Source organism: Hibiscus syriacus, unplaced genomic scaffold (genome assembly GCF_006381635.1).
Source record: "Hibiscus syriacus cultivar Baekdansim isolate YM2019G1 unplaced genomic scaffold, ASM638163v2 tig00109926_pilon, whole genome shotgun sequence".
In the NCBI taxonomy this organism is placed as follows: Eukaryota; Viridiplantae; Streptophyta; class Magnoliopsida; order Malvales; family Malvaceae; genus Hibiscus; species Hibiscus syriacus.
This window is the reverse complement of record NW_024062532.1, coordinates 1,541,781-1,557,727: the sequence shown is the minus strand read 5'-3', so window position 1 is coordinate 1,557,727 and position 15,947 is coordinate 1,541,781. Positions and strand designations below refer to the sequence as shown.

At 35.9% G+C, this 15,947-nt stretch overlaps 1 protein-coding gene and 1 long non-coding RNA gene across 5 annotated transcripts; one reads left to right on the top strand and one right to left on the bottom strand.

Moving 5' to 3' along the window:
* Window positions 1-9,399: 9,399 nt before the first annotated feature.
* On the top strand, window positions 9,400-13,380 carry LOC120210711 (transcription factor bHLH49-like). Of its 3 annotated transcripts, none has more exons than XM_039209411.1 (9): window positions 9,400-9,862; window positions 10,556-11,534; window positions 11,620-11,838; window positions 11,925-11,990; window positions 12,102-12,170; window positions 12,360-12,431; window positions 12,519-12,719; window positions 12,853-12,933; window positions 13,018-13,380. In XM_039209411.1, the coding sequence occupies exons 2-9, from the start codon at window positions 10,623-10,625 to the stop codon at window positions 13,051-13,053; spliced, it is 1,656 nt and encodes a 551-aa protein (XP_039065342.1). In that variant the 5' UTR covers window positions 9,400-9,862; window positions 10,556-10,622; the 3' UTR covers window positions 13,054-13,380. The 3 variants fall into 3 exon arrangements, with proteins under 3 accessions (XP_039065342.1, XP_039065341.1, XP_039065343.1); XM_039209410.1 differs by lacking the exon at window positions 9,400-9,862 and adding an exon at window positions 9,906-10,262; XM_039209412.1 differs by lacking the exon at window positions 9,400-9,862 and adding an exon at window positions 9,908-10,355 and having other exon boundaries at window positions 10,554-11,534; window positions 12,853-12,940.
* A 353-nt stretch (window positions 13,381-13,733) lies between these two features.
* LOC120210591 lies at window positions 13,734-15,660 on the bottom strand. 2 transcript variants are annotated; one of them, XR_005524515.1, is made up of 5 exons: window positions 15,528-15,660; window positions 14,849-15,439; window positions 14,640-14,733; window positions 14,243-14,562; window positions 13,734-14,148 (listed from the first exon to the last, which is right to left on the bottom strand). It is a non-coding gene; the product is annotated as an uncharacterized LOC120210591 (long non-coding RNA). The 2 variants fall into 2 exon arrangements; XR_005524514.1 differs by having other exon boundaries at window positions 14,243-14,733.
* Window positions 15,661-15,947: the final 287 nt, after the last annotated feature.

Sequence of the window (15,947 nt, the reverse complement as noted above, 5' to 3'; positions counted from 1 at the left end):
TTTTCCAATTCCCCCAAAATAATAGTATCCATCACTTGTTCTTTTAATATTACCCTAATAACACCCATTCCTTCTACCTTATCTTATCACTGAAGTAAAGAAACTACTTTATTTCAGAACGATAAAGATCCTCTAATTCTATAGTTTCCAATCTTACTTCAAATCATTTGAATAGTAATTCCATCAATTTAACAGGGAATTCAATTCTCTAAATTCTAATGGAACATTCTCAACATATCTTATTTATCCCAACATTATACCCTAATAAATTTGTCACTTCCACATCACTATAAATAACTTCTAATTGAATTCTCAATTCTCACATCAATTTACTACTAATATATAAATATGCAAGTCCAGATTAATCAATATCATAACATTTCTATTACATAATAAAAGGTACATGTTATCATATCTAGATCATCAAAATCTTCATTAGTATTCATATTATACACTTGAGCAGTGGAATGTATTTCCTGTTGAGTAGAGGATTCAGGTTGACTTCTACCTCTTCCTCTACTTCTCCCTCTTTGAGACATTGAAGCAGATCGCTCCGACTGTACTGGTTCTCATGTCCCCAATGGACAATCTCTCATGAAATGTTCCACTTCACCACATCGAAAACAAGCTCCAGTAACTACCCTACACGTTCCGCTATGGCTTCTTCCACAAATTTCACATTGTCTAATTTGACTCTGTTGTGCTCGTCCATCACCAGACCCTACAGATTGAGTCTGTCTAGCTCTCATCTTATTTGATTCTCTTGTAATGGATGCCATCGACTCTGATTGTGCTGGAGATCGGAAACCAAAATCTCTACTTCTCTTAGGTGGTGAAAAACTTGATGAAGCCCTAGTTTTTTTAGATGGTTGGGTTCTTTGATTCCCAAACCTTTCATTTTGACCTCTCTCTGAGGCTTTAGCACGATTTACTACCTCTTGAAACGAGGATAAGTTCAACACTATCAGCATCTCTTTTAAACTTGGGCATAAGCCCTCAACAAACCACTCGCAAGCATCTTTCTCTGTAGGCACTAACTCTGCTGCAAAGCGACTTAATTTATTAAATTCGCACTCATACTCATATACAGTGCGGTCCAATTGCTTCAGGTTCAAGAATTCTTGCTTCATTTACCTGATAAACTGGTCTTCTATATATTTGTGTTTGAACTCTTTTAAGAACAAGGACCAGGTCACTTCATCACTTATCATTCTCAGAGTGGCGTTTGTCCACCATATTCTCGCTTACCCACGAAGCAAGGAGACCACTCCATCTAACTTCTCTACATTAGAACAGTGAAGACCATCTAACATAATTTTTATATCATTAAGCCAAAGGTCCGCAACAACAAGACCTTCTTCGGCTTCACCTTTAAACTCTAGAGCTCCTAAATCCTTCAACTCCTTTGTAACATTCATTCTCGGAGTTGAAGTAGCAGGAGGTTGGAAACACTCAATACCGCATCTAATGTTTGAAGAACACATCCTGATTAGTTACAGGCACTTCAGAAGGTGTCTGTTCTTCACCTTGCCTGGCTAGGACAGGTGAATTACTACTTTCAGCGGGCCTATCATCTCCCACTTCACTTCTAGAGCTACCATGTCCGGACATCTATAAGAACATAACCATATCGTTCTATTAGCAAAACAACATACTTACTATTATATCAGATCAGAAGTTTTCACTATTTTGTTGGCATGAATACTTTATAGGAAACCTAGACTCCGATTTATGCCGAGAATCGACTAAACTGTAGCTCTGATACCATTAAATATAACACCCTCAACCCGTACCCGACCGAGATACGAGTCTCTGGTGTCACATTTACTTTTCAAACTTTGACTCTTGACGAAAAAAATCAAGGAAATTTAAATTTTCATTAAAATAACATTGTTACTTTACAAAAGTTAACCAAAACAAGACAAAACTGATCAGAGCATTTGTAACAGACATTTTTCTTACATGCCAACACTATACACAACAAAAGACATACTTTATCCGTTACTTCTGATATGATCTTCTAGCAGTACTGCTGTTCTTGCCACCCTATTTCAACTCTTCCTGATTTTTGGTACCTACGGTAAGTCACTTACACGCTAAGTCATAGACTTAGTAAGACATATAAATATAATAATAATGCATTTCATATGAATATGAGCATGCAATCTATCCATTCAATCATGTCATATACAATTCAATGTAAACAATAATAATATGGTAACATATAACTATAACAATGCAATTACCTTTGATAACCTTTTATAGTCCCATGTACATTTTTTAGAACTCAAGGTATTCGAGTACATTGAGGTTGTGCACTATGTTGTCACCACAGCTCGTATGGGTCCCACTAGGGGCTATGAAATTTTGTCCCAAATGACCTATGTACTGTATTTAACTCGAATGACCACTCCTTAAGAACCATATACATATTCCAGTGGATCAAATCTATCTCAAAAGACACTGTAAATGTTCCAAAGGATACATATATGTCCTGAAGGACCACGTAGAACCCTCGACTCTTGGCATGCTAACTATACCTATCAACTCTTGGCATCGATACACACTGAACAATTTCTAGAAATACCCTTGATGCATCGGTACACATTGAATGTGCATCGATGCACATAACCCAGAAATGTCATTTTAAGCTAGAAACCCATCAACTCTTCACTCAATTCTTCTATTTTAAGCCCCTATCATGACATTAAACTCAACTACCATTACTTAAACCAACTTATATCCATATAAACCCTCTTTATCTTCCATATCTCATCATGATTCTTAAATTTTAAGAATCTTACCAAACTTTCAACTTTATTATTAATCCTTTCCAACTTCGCAAATCTCTTATTCTTATTGATGGCAAGTCAAATTCAACTTTCAATTCTTATTATAAACTTTATTTCAAGATTTCACTCAAGAACTCAATCCTTTAATCTTCCCTAACTCCTTTATCTTTTGATTTTAAGATAACTTAAGCTTTCCTTAAGCTTAGTTATACTCTAATGATCATAACCCAACCTTAATTTAACCAAAAATTATCTAAATAGAAAACTCACATTTGCTTGGCTTCACACGTGAAGAAGAAGAGAAAGGAAGAGAACTCTGGAAACCTTTAAACTTTGTTTCCTTCTTTCTACGTGTATCTATATATACCATTATTAAATATTTTTTCTTTGCAATTGACCATACTATCCTTTCATTCTTCATTCTTTTCAATTTAATCCTACACCACATTTCTCATATAAGTCTTTAAACCATTCAATTATTCTAATTAAATCTCCAGATTTTGAAATCTTACAATTTAGTCACTAACCCGGTATTGAAGATATTACAATATGAATCTATAATAATTATTAAAATAAAATTAAGCCCTCAATATCCGAATATTAAAAATAAGGGTAAAGTATAGTAATCGTCACTGAACTTTTCTAAAGCTTTCATTTAGGTCCCCTAACTTTTAAAACTTATAATATTGTCCTCTGACATTTAGTCAGTTTACAATATGGTCCCCGACGTAACCGGCCGTTTGACGCTGTTACACTGTCGTTAGTACATTTGCAATATGGTCACTGGTCTTTTTAAGCGCTTGCATTTAGGCCCCCCAACTTTTAAAACTTGCAACACATTTCTCAATTTCATTCTAAACCCCAAATTCCTTTTCAATCTCAAATTTCCTATTTCGCTTCTCTCTTCTTATTTTCAGCGTAACTTTTCAGTTGGGGATGTGTGAGAAATTCTAATCTAACTTTGAATTATGTTGAGGTGTTGACTTGAATAAGGGTCCATTGAGAGAAGACCCAACCAAGGGACTATCGGGACCATCAATGATTCAAGGTGTAATGTTAGATACATGTCATCTTAGGTAATGCATAGATAATCGATGAAATATTTGTGAAAAAAAACGGGGTTAGAAATGCAGAGTTGACAAATATTACTAAGATGAATTAAATATCATTGTTGAAAGTCACCAACAAAGCTGGAATTATTTTGTATAAATGGCATATAATAATTTCTTCGTTTAATCCTTGTGGTTAAAGATTTTCCAACAGATGATCAAATATAATGAAATCTCAAACAACGCATTCACCTCTCAGTCTCTTTCGCTCACATACACTCTCGTTTGGTTTTTGTTCTTCAATTTTCCACCATGTAAAATTGTAAACCCAAGCAGTGCTTTGTCTTTCAGCTTTTTATTTACAAAGAAAAAATGGAGGAAGAATTGCTAGAACGCAACATCTATTGTGTTTATTTCTTAGCCTCTCCCCTCCCTTGCAAAAAGGTATTTATTTTGTCTTTTGGGCTATCTAGAAGTAAGCTTTTCCTCTTTCGCACTTTCCCATTTCCAGCTCGCATTGTGTGTTTTTTGTTGAAATTTTTATGTTTCTGGAACTGCATGTCAATGATCTAGATATTCAGTGTTAGTTTTGAACCAAAACAATCTAATTCTCTTTCTTTCTTCTTAATAAAAACTTCTAGTACTCCTTATGAAAGATATTATGTTCATCAGAAGAGAAGTGAAAGAGGGTCATATGCTAAATTTTTTTTATCTTCTTGTTTGGTTTTTCTTTAAATCAGAGAATTGGTTGTGAGTATCGACATAGTGAAATCGCCAAGCTTAATCCGAGAGACTGTTGGTACTAGTTTATTGGGAATTGTATTGATCCGACCTGTGGTTTTCGACGTCCTGTGAGCTCGTATTCTTTTTAATAAGCTCATGTTGATTATGAGACTGATATATCGTGAACGAATTTGATTTTTTTACATGTTTTGGAAATTGAGGAATGTGTTGCAAGTTTTAAAAGTTGGGAGACCTAACTGCAAGTATCTGAGAAGTTCAGTGACCATATTGCAAACATACTAACGACAGTGTAACGGCGTTAAACAACCGGTTACGTCAGAGACCATATTGCAAACGGACTAAATGTTGGAGGACTGTATTGTAAGTTTTAAAAGTTAAGGGACCTAAATGAAAGCTTTAAAAAAGTTCAGTGGACATTACTATTCTTTATCCTAAAAATAATTGGGCCCCATAATTTATATAAATCCATTTTTTATAAATATAGTATATTATAGAAATTTTGAGCCCTACGAAGGTGTCCCTCCTGCCTATGTCCAGATACGACCCTAATTACATAATCCATTACGTTTATTCTTGTTATTTTTAACCTTAAATTAAGTTATTCTACGGTAGAATCACCCTCCTATTATCAATTGAATCAATGATGTTGTGCATGAAACTCGTACGATATAATTAATAATAGGGTAACCTACTTTATTAGTCTCCGAATTTTTAGAATGTATATATTTTAGTCATCACACGTTTAAAACTTGCATTGAAGTCATTGAACTTTTGTTCCACTACTATTTCGATCATGATTCACTTTTAGAATGTATATATTTAAGCCCCTGAGCTACTATTACCATTAATGGAAACAATGTGTTATATCATTGATGAAAAATGAAAAAAAAATGTTATGACTTTGACGAAGATCAAACCAATGGTATTCAAGCAGGGATGCAACCTAACCACTAAGTCAAATTAGTGAGTTGTAACAGTGTTGATAAAAAATAATTAGATTATGATCCAGTTGAAATTAATATATAGTTATTTCACGAAAAATATATTAATCAAATCATAAAATATAAAATAAAATAAAATAATATATTTATGTAGTGATTAATATATTTTTATAAAATAAACAAATTTAATTTTAATTCTAATCTATTCTAAATATTTTTTTTGTAATATCATCACTGTTTTTTTAGTTTTGTCTGATGGTTAGGTGTTATATCCTTCTCAAGGTCTCTGATTTGATCCCATCAATATTATATGTATTTTTCTTAATTTTTCACCAATAAGATGATGACATATGTTATCATATTATTGGAGAAGAGTGATCAATGTTGCAAAATATAATTGTTGCAAAATGAGCGTTAACATTGATGAATAATATTAAATAAAATAACTAAATATAATGGTAACTATCTCTTGGTATTAACTATTGTTTTAGAAGTGAATTCTCTCCGATGTTTGTAATCGTCGCAACAGATAAATGACCCCTGAGATTAGCACGGCTCTCAAAATTTCGTAGATCTGAAAGATGAAATGGATTTTGATGATATTACCCTTTTCTCAAAACTCAAAACATCCCTCCAAATAGGTTTATAAAAACCAAAGAGAGTTTCAAAGCAAATGACATTTGCTCATGGGATATCTAAAATGAGAAGATATGTCCATTATTTATAAACTAAATACTGAGGGAAAAACTATCATTCAATCCAACAACATTAATATGCTATTTAAAATAGAATTAAATAGTAATAAAAATGCTTTAATACTCAACATTAACAACAACCAAAATAAAATCGAATTAAAAGTTTAACGACTCTAATCCAACAATATTATATACATATATATTTGTTAGGGTCTACTTACACCTAGTGATAAAATGTTTAGTTTTACACCCTTTTGAGATTGTTGGATGAATGAATATCAAATTTTGAGATTAACTCTTTATTTTTTATAGTGAATATCTTTTAATTTTCTATCGTTAAATCTCAACCTTTAATTTTCCCTCGTCCAACGATCCTAAAAAGGTGTAAAACTTTTTAGTTTTACATTATGTAATTAGATCGGATCCTATGTATATAATACATACAAAAGAGCAGCATGATTTTGTGCAAACATATATGGTTAATAAAATAAAACATATAGCTGGAAAACTAAACGACATGCTCAGACAGTTCAAGCATCCTTGATCAAGGCATAAAGCGATGAAACGAACAGGCCGAAGAAGGAATTGGGCAAAAACAGCAACAAAGAGGCCCGAAAAAGATGAAACAACTACTACGGTGGATCAATGCACCGCCTGTCAGCATCGACAACCAAAGTAGCCTCTCTCGGATCATCATCAACCTAGTAACGATCCTTCGAAACCCTTTTACCATCACAACACATTGCATGCGCGACCGAGTTACCATTCCGAGGCACAAATGTGAAACTGCATAACCAGAAGTGCAAGGTTAACGCTTTGGCATCACAAGTGAAGGGGCGGATAACTGAAAAGTCCTCAGAAGATCGAGAGCGAACCGCATTCCTTGAACCACTGTCAAAACCTCCACCTCAAAAGCACTGTGGATACTTTATTCAGGCAGTACCCAGAGCCCAGGATCATACCAGACCCAGACCGAGGATAAGCTTGTAGTAGAGAAGCTGACATCAACATTGAGTTTCATAGTGGGAGCAGCTGGAGGCAACCAACGTGAGTTTGAGTACATCGTGGGGTGTTGAAGTCGGTGGGAGAGGGCCTCAATCTCCATTACATGGCTACGGATGAAGGTAATCGTCTCCTCAACTCGTTGGTAAGTGTTCTCATATACCATTTAATTTCTTGAGTACCAAATGACCCATATAGAGATTGCTATTTCATTATATGTAATCAAAGTCACTCACATTTTGTGGCCATCGAATACCCAAATTCAACCGAACATTAGAAGTAAAATGGCAGTCTCTACTTACAGGCACGGCATGCTCAGGTTCCCGATGGCACCGGGGACAAAGGGAGCTGGTCACCACACACTTAATAGAAATATTAAGCATAGTTGGAATGAAATTCTAGCAAAACTTCCATAGGAGAATCCTTATTTTCGAGGGACACGGAAGACCCCAAATGTACTTATAGAAACCTGTATAAGACATTTGGATCTGAGGTTGAAGAAGAAGGCGATAGCCGCTCCTTACTGAGTAAATTCTCGATTGTTGTTTCTTCCATACTATAAGATCTTCCTATTGAAATTGAGAGAGGGGTGTGGAACAAATATTTTGGGTTATGATAGTGGGAAAAATAGCTTGAACGAGGAAGGCATTTCAGGTGCGAGTTTGATGTAGGATTAGGTCGGACACTTCTCAATACCATTGCTTCGAAATGGAACTAAACTGTGTTGGGGAAATTGTGGCAACCAAAAAGCATTCCACGGTGAAATGGATAAGCCATTTCACACCTTCCAGCAGCAACCCTTTTACAAAAGACCCCTCGAACACCACACATTTCTCCAGATGAGAGAAGGGTTAATCAAACATTATAAATATTTTTGATATTATACCTTAAATAAGCTCAAAACGTATGTTCAAACATGTTAAAATTCATTTTCTCTTATATGTTACCACAATAATAATATCAATCAAGTTACGATTATATCGACTCTACCAACTAAACAGTTGGAGTATTAACAAATATCGACTAAAATCAATATAAAATTTAAGGGCAAATTACATAAATGATCCCTAATTATATGATATTACTTTATATTAAAAGTTACAAAATAATCTTTCGACTATTAGGAGTTACTTTATTGAGTCCCTTGACTATTGAAAGTTATAAAATGGTCACTCGATTATTCATTATGTTCCAAACTCGTCATTTTTCGTTAAGAATTTGACGACAATTTGAGTTGTATGTTAACCTGCTGACTGAGATATGATAAAATATAATCTCATTATCTCAAACTACTAGCATATCCCAATTGGCATGTTAACGTCAAACTTAGCTGACTAATAATTTTTTAATGAAAAATGACGAGTTTGGAACATAATGAATGAATAGTCAAATGATCATTTTGTAACTTTTAATAGTCGAGGGACTCGATAAAGCAACTCCATATAATTGAGGGACTATTTTATAACTTTTAATAGTTAAGAGACTCGATAAAGTAATATCTTATAGTCAGGGACCATCTATGTATTTTGCCCAAAACTTAATTACTTCAAAATTGATGGTACAATTTAACAAAATTGTCAATTTGGCAAGCGGACTTCACCACCTGCAACTAACACGTCTACTTGCTTGATACCTAAAATCACCATCGCACACTTACCCCGTATTTGTATCGTTTTCACACAGCTGCCAGTTGCCACAATAAGAACAAACAACATCCTTGTACTTGGTCCCGTGCCTTCATTGTCATGTCCATGTCTTCGATGTTAACATTCTCAACGACCCATCAAACATATGATTTTATCAAATCCTATCATCCCAATTACCAGATCATGTAACATTCTAAACTAATTTCAAATGATTATCAAAGATAAAATCGACCGTTTTCCCAAGTGAAAGTAATGGTATTCGTCTTCTCCATTTTATGAAGAAAAAATGGCGAGAAGTGGATAAGAGAAAGACATAGCATGGATCTTCTTTACCCCATGTTCATATAAATGAAAGTCAATAATTATGTTCACTGCAGGACCCCATATGGACATTTACATTTGTACAAAAGAGTGAAAATGAGATTTCAAGCAAAACTCCATTAAAGATCTTGAAGCTCTCCTCCCAAGATATTTTATAATCAGAAAGTATAATAGCTACAAGAGAAAAGAAAAATCCTCTAATGAGAGTTGGCAGTGTCAGTTGCTAGCTCAAATGGGTATAATTATAACTAAATATTATACAATTAGCAAAGTAAATTGACAGACTTTGATTTAAAGGAAGCGAGGGGGAGGTTGTAATATTTTTGTAGTGGCAGTGGCGGTGGTTAATGATCAAAGAGCTCTCTTTTTAATGCAGGACCTTTGCCTTTCGATTCCCTCTTCTTCAAAAATAGACAAATGCCCATTTCTTTTCTCTCTCACTCTAAATCTAGATTCTGAAGTTATAAAAGTCTCGCCTTTATTACTTTTTCTTCTCTGGTTCTTTTTTGACTGTTTTGTTGCAGAGTTGCTCTGTTACTGAGCAGGAAGAAAAGGGAAAAGGGCTTGCTTAAATTCATTAAAAACATTAACTTTTGAGTGGGTTGGAGTTTTTTGAAGAAGAAGAAGGAGAAAAGGGTATCAAAAGAGAGAGCAGAGAGAGTACCAAAAAAAGTAAGCACAGAGTTCCCCTCTCTCTCTCTCTCTCTCTCTCTTTTCTGGGTTTTTTTCTGCTAAAAACTCTTGACTAGGGTTTTGAATTTATTGTACTGAAACCATTGTTTTTTCCTCCTAGTTTAACTGATTGCTTCTACTAGATTTAATTTCTCTTTTCTTACAGATCTTCTTTGAACCTCCTTTTTCTCTTCTGTTCCCTTTTTTGTCTCCAGTAAAGCTTTCTTTTCTTTTGCTTTGTGCAAATTTGGGTGCTCCCAGTTGTTGCTTTGGAAATTGTCTGTTTCAGCTTGCGGGGATCTTTGCTACATGATTTCACTTCTGGTTTTGGAGGTTCATTAATTGAAGTGGGGTTCTCTTCTAGAATTGTTCTGAGTAGTTTCTGTGGCTTTCTTTTGGGGTGGGTGAATTTCAGCTTTTCTAGGATTATGCCTTCTTTGTATTGCAAGTTTTTTCAGTCCCCTTTTGGACTTAGCTTGAAGCTTGCTGTTAATGTGTTTTGAGATAATGTCAAAGGCTTAGATCATTTTCCCATGTGATTTGGTTATTGTTGTTCTTTCCTACCGGTCTCTTTTATGACGTTGGATCTTTATTTGATCATCTTATAGCATTTAAGGCTATATTTAGGTATTGGTCAAATTTTTAAGGTTTAGTTTCTTTTCATCAGCCTAACTTTTAACTGTTGTTCGCTAGGTGTTAAACATAATTGTGGAGGAAGGCGTAGACCGAGTTTTCTTCTGCTACTCTTGTTGAAAAAGGGATGGATATAGGTGAAAAGGATAAATCTGAGCTAGAAAACAGGAATGAGAATAGCATAAACTACGAAACACCTGTTTTGCCATCGGATTGGCAGTTTGGTGGTGCCAATCTCACAAGTTCTGGTACGAGTGTAGTTCCTTGTAGTAATCCTTTGGCTATTGGTTCGTCTTGTGCCTCTGCTTCGATGGCAGACTCGTTTGATTCTAACCTTTGGGAGCATCCGTCTAATTCTCAGAACTTGGGATTTTGTGGCATCAACGTGCAAAATGGTGCAATCTCTTCAAATGCAATGGACACTGGGAAAGGTACTCTTACCTCTTTGAGAGGTAGCATTGATAGAACATTTGATATGGGCTGGAATGCTGCAAGTTCAGCATTGAAAGGGCGCTTTTTTTTACCGAATACGACTGGGATTCTACCTCAGAGTCTATCACAGTTTCCGGTTGATTCGACTTTCATTGAGGGTGCTGTGAGGTTCTCGAGCTTTAATGAGGGAAGTTTTAGTGATATGGTGAGCCCTTTTGGTATGCCTGAGTCTACGGCTCTGTATTCTAGAGGAATGGGATTGATGCCAGGACCTGAAGATATGTTCGCAGTCAATGGGAGGAAATCTGTATCTGGTGTGGAATCTCAGAAGAGTAAGTTGAATGTTACTGAAGCTACTAGAGATGCTTGTTTGCAAGTTGAAAATAGGGCTAAAGAAAGCCCACTTGAGAATGAAAGGAAAAGTGAGAGTCTTGTGCGAGCTAAACAAGAGGCAAAACATGGAATTGGAGGCTCTGGTAATGAATCCGATGAGGCTGTGTTTAGTGGTCACGATGTAGGTCAAGAAGAACCATCTACATTCAATGGTACAGGTGGCGAACCTTCTGCCAAGGGTCTTAGTTTGAAGAAAAGAAAAAGGGGTTTACAGGTAAAAAAATGTTCACTAATTGTTTCCCTGATCTATTGTTCACTTTTGTTTATCGACCAAGTTTTGATTGCTAAGTTTACGGCAGGATGCTGAGGTTGATCAAGCTAAAGGAGGCCGGCCACCTACCGAGGCAGCTGGGGATGGTGCTGAAAATCAACAAAAGGGTGACCAGAAGCAAACTACATTTATCAATATGACTGCAGGGAAGCAAGGTTCTCCAGCTTCTCATCCGCCAAAAGAAGAATACATCCATGTGAGAGCCCGAAGAGGCCAGGCAACAAACAGCCACAGTCTTGCGGAAAGGGTAAATTTTATATGGAATACTCTCTGAAATTGCGGTATCAGATCATCCATCTTTGTTTGATTGGAGTTGATTGGTTATCACTTCAGGTAAGGAGAGAAAAGATCAGTGAAAGGATGAAGTTCCTTCAGGACCTTGTACCTGGTTGCAGCAAGGTGTGATAAACTTGGACCCTATAGCTTAGGGAGTACAACCATATTGATTTTTCAGCAGTATTCACAAAAGATATCGTAACTTATTGTGTGAGAGTTTATTGGTTCTTGCAGGTTACAGGCAAGGCAGTGATGCTAGATGAAATAATTAACTATGTGCAGTCACTTCAGCGGCAGGTTGAGGTATTGGAGCAGAATTTGCAACTTCTGTTTTTCAACCTTGTTGTGCTCTAGTAATCTAGTGTAATTGTTGATGATGGAATTGTAGATACTTCAATTTAATTAATTCGTGAATTTTGTTCTGGATTGATGCAAATATTGTTAAAACTTAGGAATTAATCAGTAGTATAATCATGTTCTTTCCTTTTGCAGTTTCTGTCAATGAAACTTGCTATGGTTAACCCCAGGCTGGATTTTAATATAGAAGGGCTTCTTGCAAAAGATGTAAGTTGATCAAGCATAGATATAGGAGTCCTTAATATCTATGCATGTCTCATCTAACCCGTTAAAAGCTGCTTTTTTGATGTGCAGCTTGTTCAATCGCGAACCTGCCCTTCTTCAACTCTGGGGTTTTCTCCGGATTTATCTGTCAATTATCCTTCATTGCGCCCATCTCAACCTGGACTTGTTCAAGCTGCTCTTCCTGTAATGGGGAATAATGATGATGTTATTCATAGATCTCTTACTTCTCATTTGACATCGATGATCGGAGGATTGAAGGAGCCCAATCAGGTTTCCCTTCATTTTATATAGGTCTTTTAACATCTTGTAAAGTGTTACTAATATGAAAAAAATTAGATTATTTACGTAACACCAAGATTCACAAGTACCACAAATTTTAAATTTCAATACATTGTGGTTCTAGCTATCAAATGCATGGGAGGATGAGCTCCACAATGTTGCTCAAATGAACTATGAAATCGGTGCTCCTTCCAACAGCCTTAATGTAAATGGTATTACCCCCTTTCATGAATGTCCTAACTCACAAATGTACTCTGATCTGATTAAAATTTATCTAATGCTTTTGCAGTCTCAACCGTTCGGTAATACAAAAGTAGGACTTTGATCCTTCTCTTCTATGACTCCATTCCAGGCAATTCATTATAACCCTACTACTAATATATATGGTAGCATACTTTACCACTCTTTCGAAGGTTAAAGTATAGACATACACTGTCACCACCATATATCTACCTTGCTCAAGGTTCTTTAACCGTATTGTCTGTCAAAGATCAAGTCAAAACATATTCCGTCACCATGTGGAGATGTGGAACTCCTTTTGAACGTGGGAATGTATTGGTGTCCTAGTCAGAGGTAAGGTGGATTAGAATGTATAGATTGATTATGGAAAGTTTTTATGATATAGGAGTTATATGTATTATCTAGCAGTATATTGGATGAATCTCCTGTAATTTACAGATGACTGGGAAGTATTAGATTGCATTTGTTCTTCAATCTTCTCATATCTTGCCTCACTTTTTTTTCTCAAGAAATGAAATTGTAGGGTGAGTGAATGTGGAATACAGATATATTCGATCTGAGTACTTATCTATTTGAAGTTATTCAGTAAAAGTGTCAAGTTGAAAGGAAACAAAGTACGAAACTGTTGTTCTATATGACCAAATTAGAAAAATGGGATTTATCAGAAGATTGATTCCTTTAATAAGCAGATTTTTTCCATGGAAATCTGTTGCATTTAAGCAGGGGACAAGAAATCATGGAAAGATGTATGGGAAAACAGTCTTATCCTTTACCCGTCTTGTCTTCATTTGAATTTCACATTGAATTTGACATACAAATCTGATACTCCCAAAGATATGAGATGTAAATTTATTGAATGATTCTATTTTATGACAATGAAGATGATAATAATAATAATGGCCCAATGGAATAACGTCCGACAGTCAAGGCCACCAACAATGAATATAATATAATTAATACAGGTAGTCTCCCGGTTCGGGTAGGAACTTTATTCTAGATGTTTGACCGTAGGGTAAAGCTGACATGTGGGAAATGCAGAATATTTTTTTTTTGGTAATTTATTACTCGCCAGTAAAAACTGTGATGCTGTATGATGAATCTGTAAGCGGATAATTAAGAACTATGAGAAGCCACATCACTTGTATTCTTGTGGTGATTTGCCTTCATCTTGCTGATGATTCTGCATCATGTTGAAAGAAAAAATTGGTTTTTGCAGTAATTGGATGATAATTAGCAATTACATGATTTGGAAGGACACGGTTCATAAAAATTACCTGTAATCTAGCACATATCTCTAGAACTTAAGGTACAGGAGCCCATCTCCAAAATTCTTCTCTATAAACTGGTAAGCAATTCCAGTTCCTCCTTGACCAACTATGAAAAGGCCACCCTTAATTTCACCTTCTCCTTTAAAATTCTGGTTTATTCCCAGAGCTTTTGCACGTTTAGAGTTTGCAATAGCCTGGGGATTGAACAAAAATCCTGATAGAAACTTGTCTTTAAGTAGTTTCCCACCTCCAAGAGCTTTGAAGAATCCTATTGTACGATCCAATGTCACAACACCGCCCTAATAGCGTGGCCTTTTGTCTTTTACCTGCATGGAAGGTCGATATCCGAGGAAGAAGGAAGTTCATTCGAGAAAATGTTTTGAATTAAAAGTATACAAATCACCTCTGATTCTATATGTTCATGAAGAACTGCAAACATTTGGATTGCCAGTGCATCAAATATTGGCTTTTTGGCATAGAGCTGGCGAGCTTCAGCTCTGCACATGACGCACATGTTATCATTGTTGCAACAAATGAAGACGGAAATGCCTATCAATTTCATCATTTAGGGGATAAAACATAGTTTCTTTGTAAGTAGTTTTAATACTTTACCCCGGTCGTCGAATGCATAGGAGAACAGCTGGCTTATCCCACCACAGTTCCGAAACTTTCATAGGCGGAGTCATGGATTTCACCAAGGGCTCCATCCCAATCTTATAAACAGGAGTTAATCTCTGAACCGATATGTTTTCAATAGCAGCATAAGGTGCCAGGCTGTCGACCACCGGAGGAGATTGTACACAACTGCAGACTCGAGCCTCGGCTGGTCTCGCAGCAACAACCCCTTTAAAGATGTATCCATCTTTAATCTTCAAACCAGCAAGTGACTCTTCCGGCGACCTACAGAGCTACTCCTGCCAAGGATTTTGCTATGGATTGAACCTTATGAATGGTGTTATTTCTAGTTGGTGTGCCCATGTCTTTCCTCGCGCCAAGGCCGTAAGATTTCAGTAGAGGATCTGTGCATGCATCAGTTCGATCTGTGAAACGTGCAATATGCCCCCATTTCATGCCAAATTGTGAAGATAGTTTCTTGGTGCTCAAGTTAAGGAGCTCCGGTAGTGATTTCCTCGAGGCCTCTAGCTGATCTCCATATTGAATCAAAGAACGATCATGAAGGTACTTTCTGATTTCCAGAGCATCCTGAAAGAACATAGAAACAAATCGGCTGTTATATGAATACCAAGTGAAAATTTTATATCATTTAGAGAGCTAGAAGGTTTATATTAACCTTTTGATATTGTGTCATGTTGATTGCATCATATCCTCTGAATTCATGATCTTTAAAGTCGGAACGTCATCCCAGCCTTCTAATAACTTTGGAAGCAATTCCTTGAGAACCCCATCATCAACAAAATCTTCTATTGAAAAAGACGCCATGATTTGTTGTAATGGCTATGGTGCTTATTAAATAAGGTCTTGATACACCATGTATAGAAGGTTTGATCTTATCTCGTTCTTTATTTTATTTGAGAGTTGCTTTAAGAAAATCTTTACTATAATCATCAGTCGAGAAATTAGATTAAACAAACAGAACAGAAACCCAAATCCATTCGGCAGCTTTGGTTGTCAATTGCGACTAAAAGATTACTAAAATATGCTTGTCTTCTACATATTCATCGGTTGCTAGCAGACAATAGCTAAAGGTTAT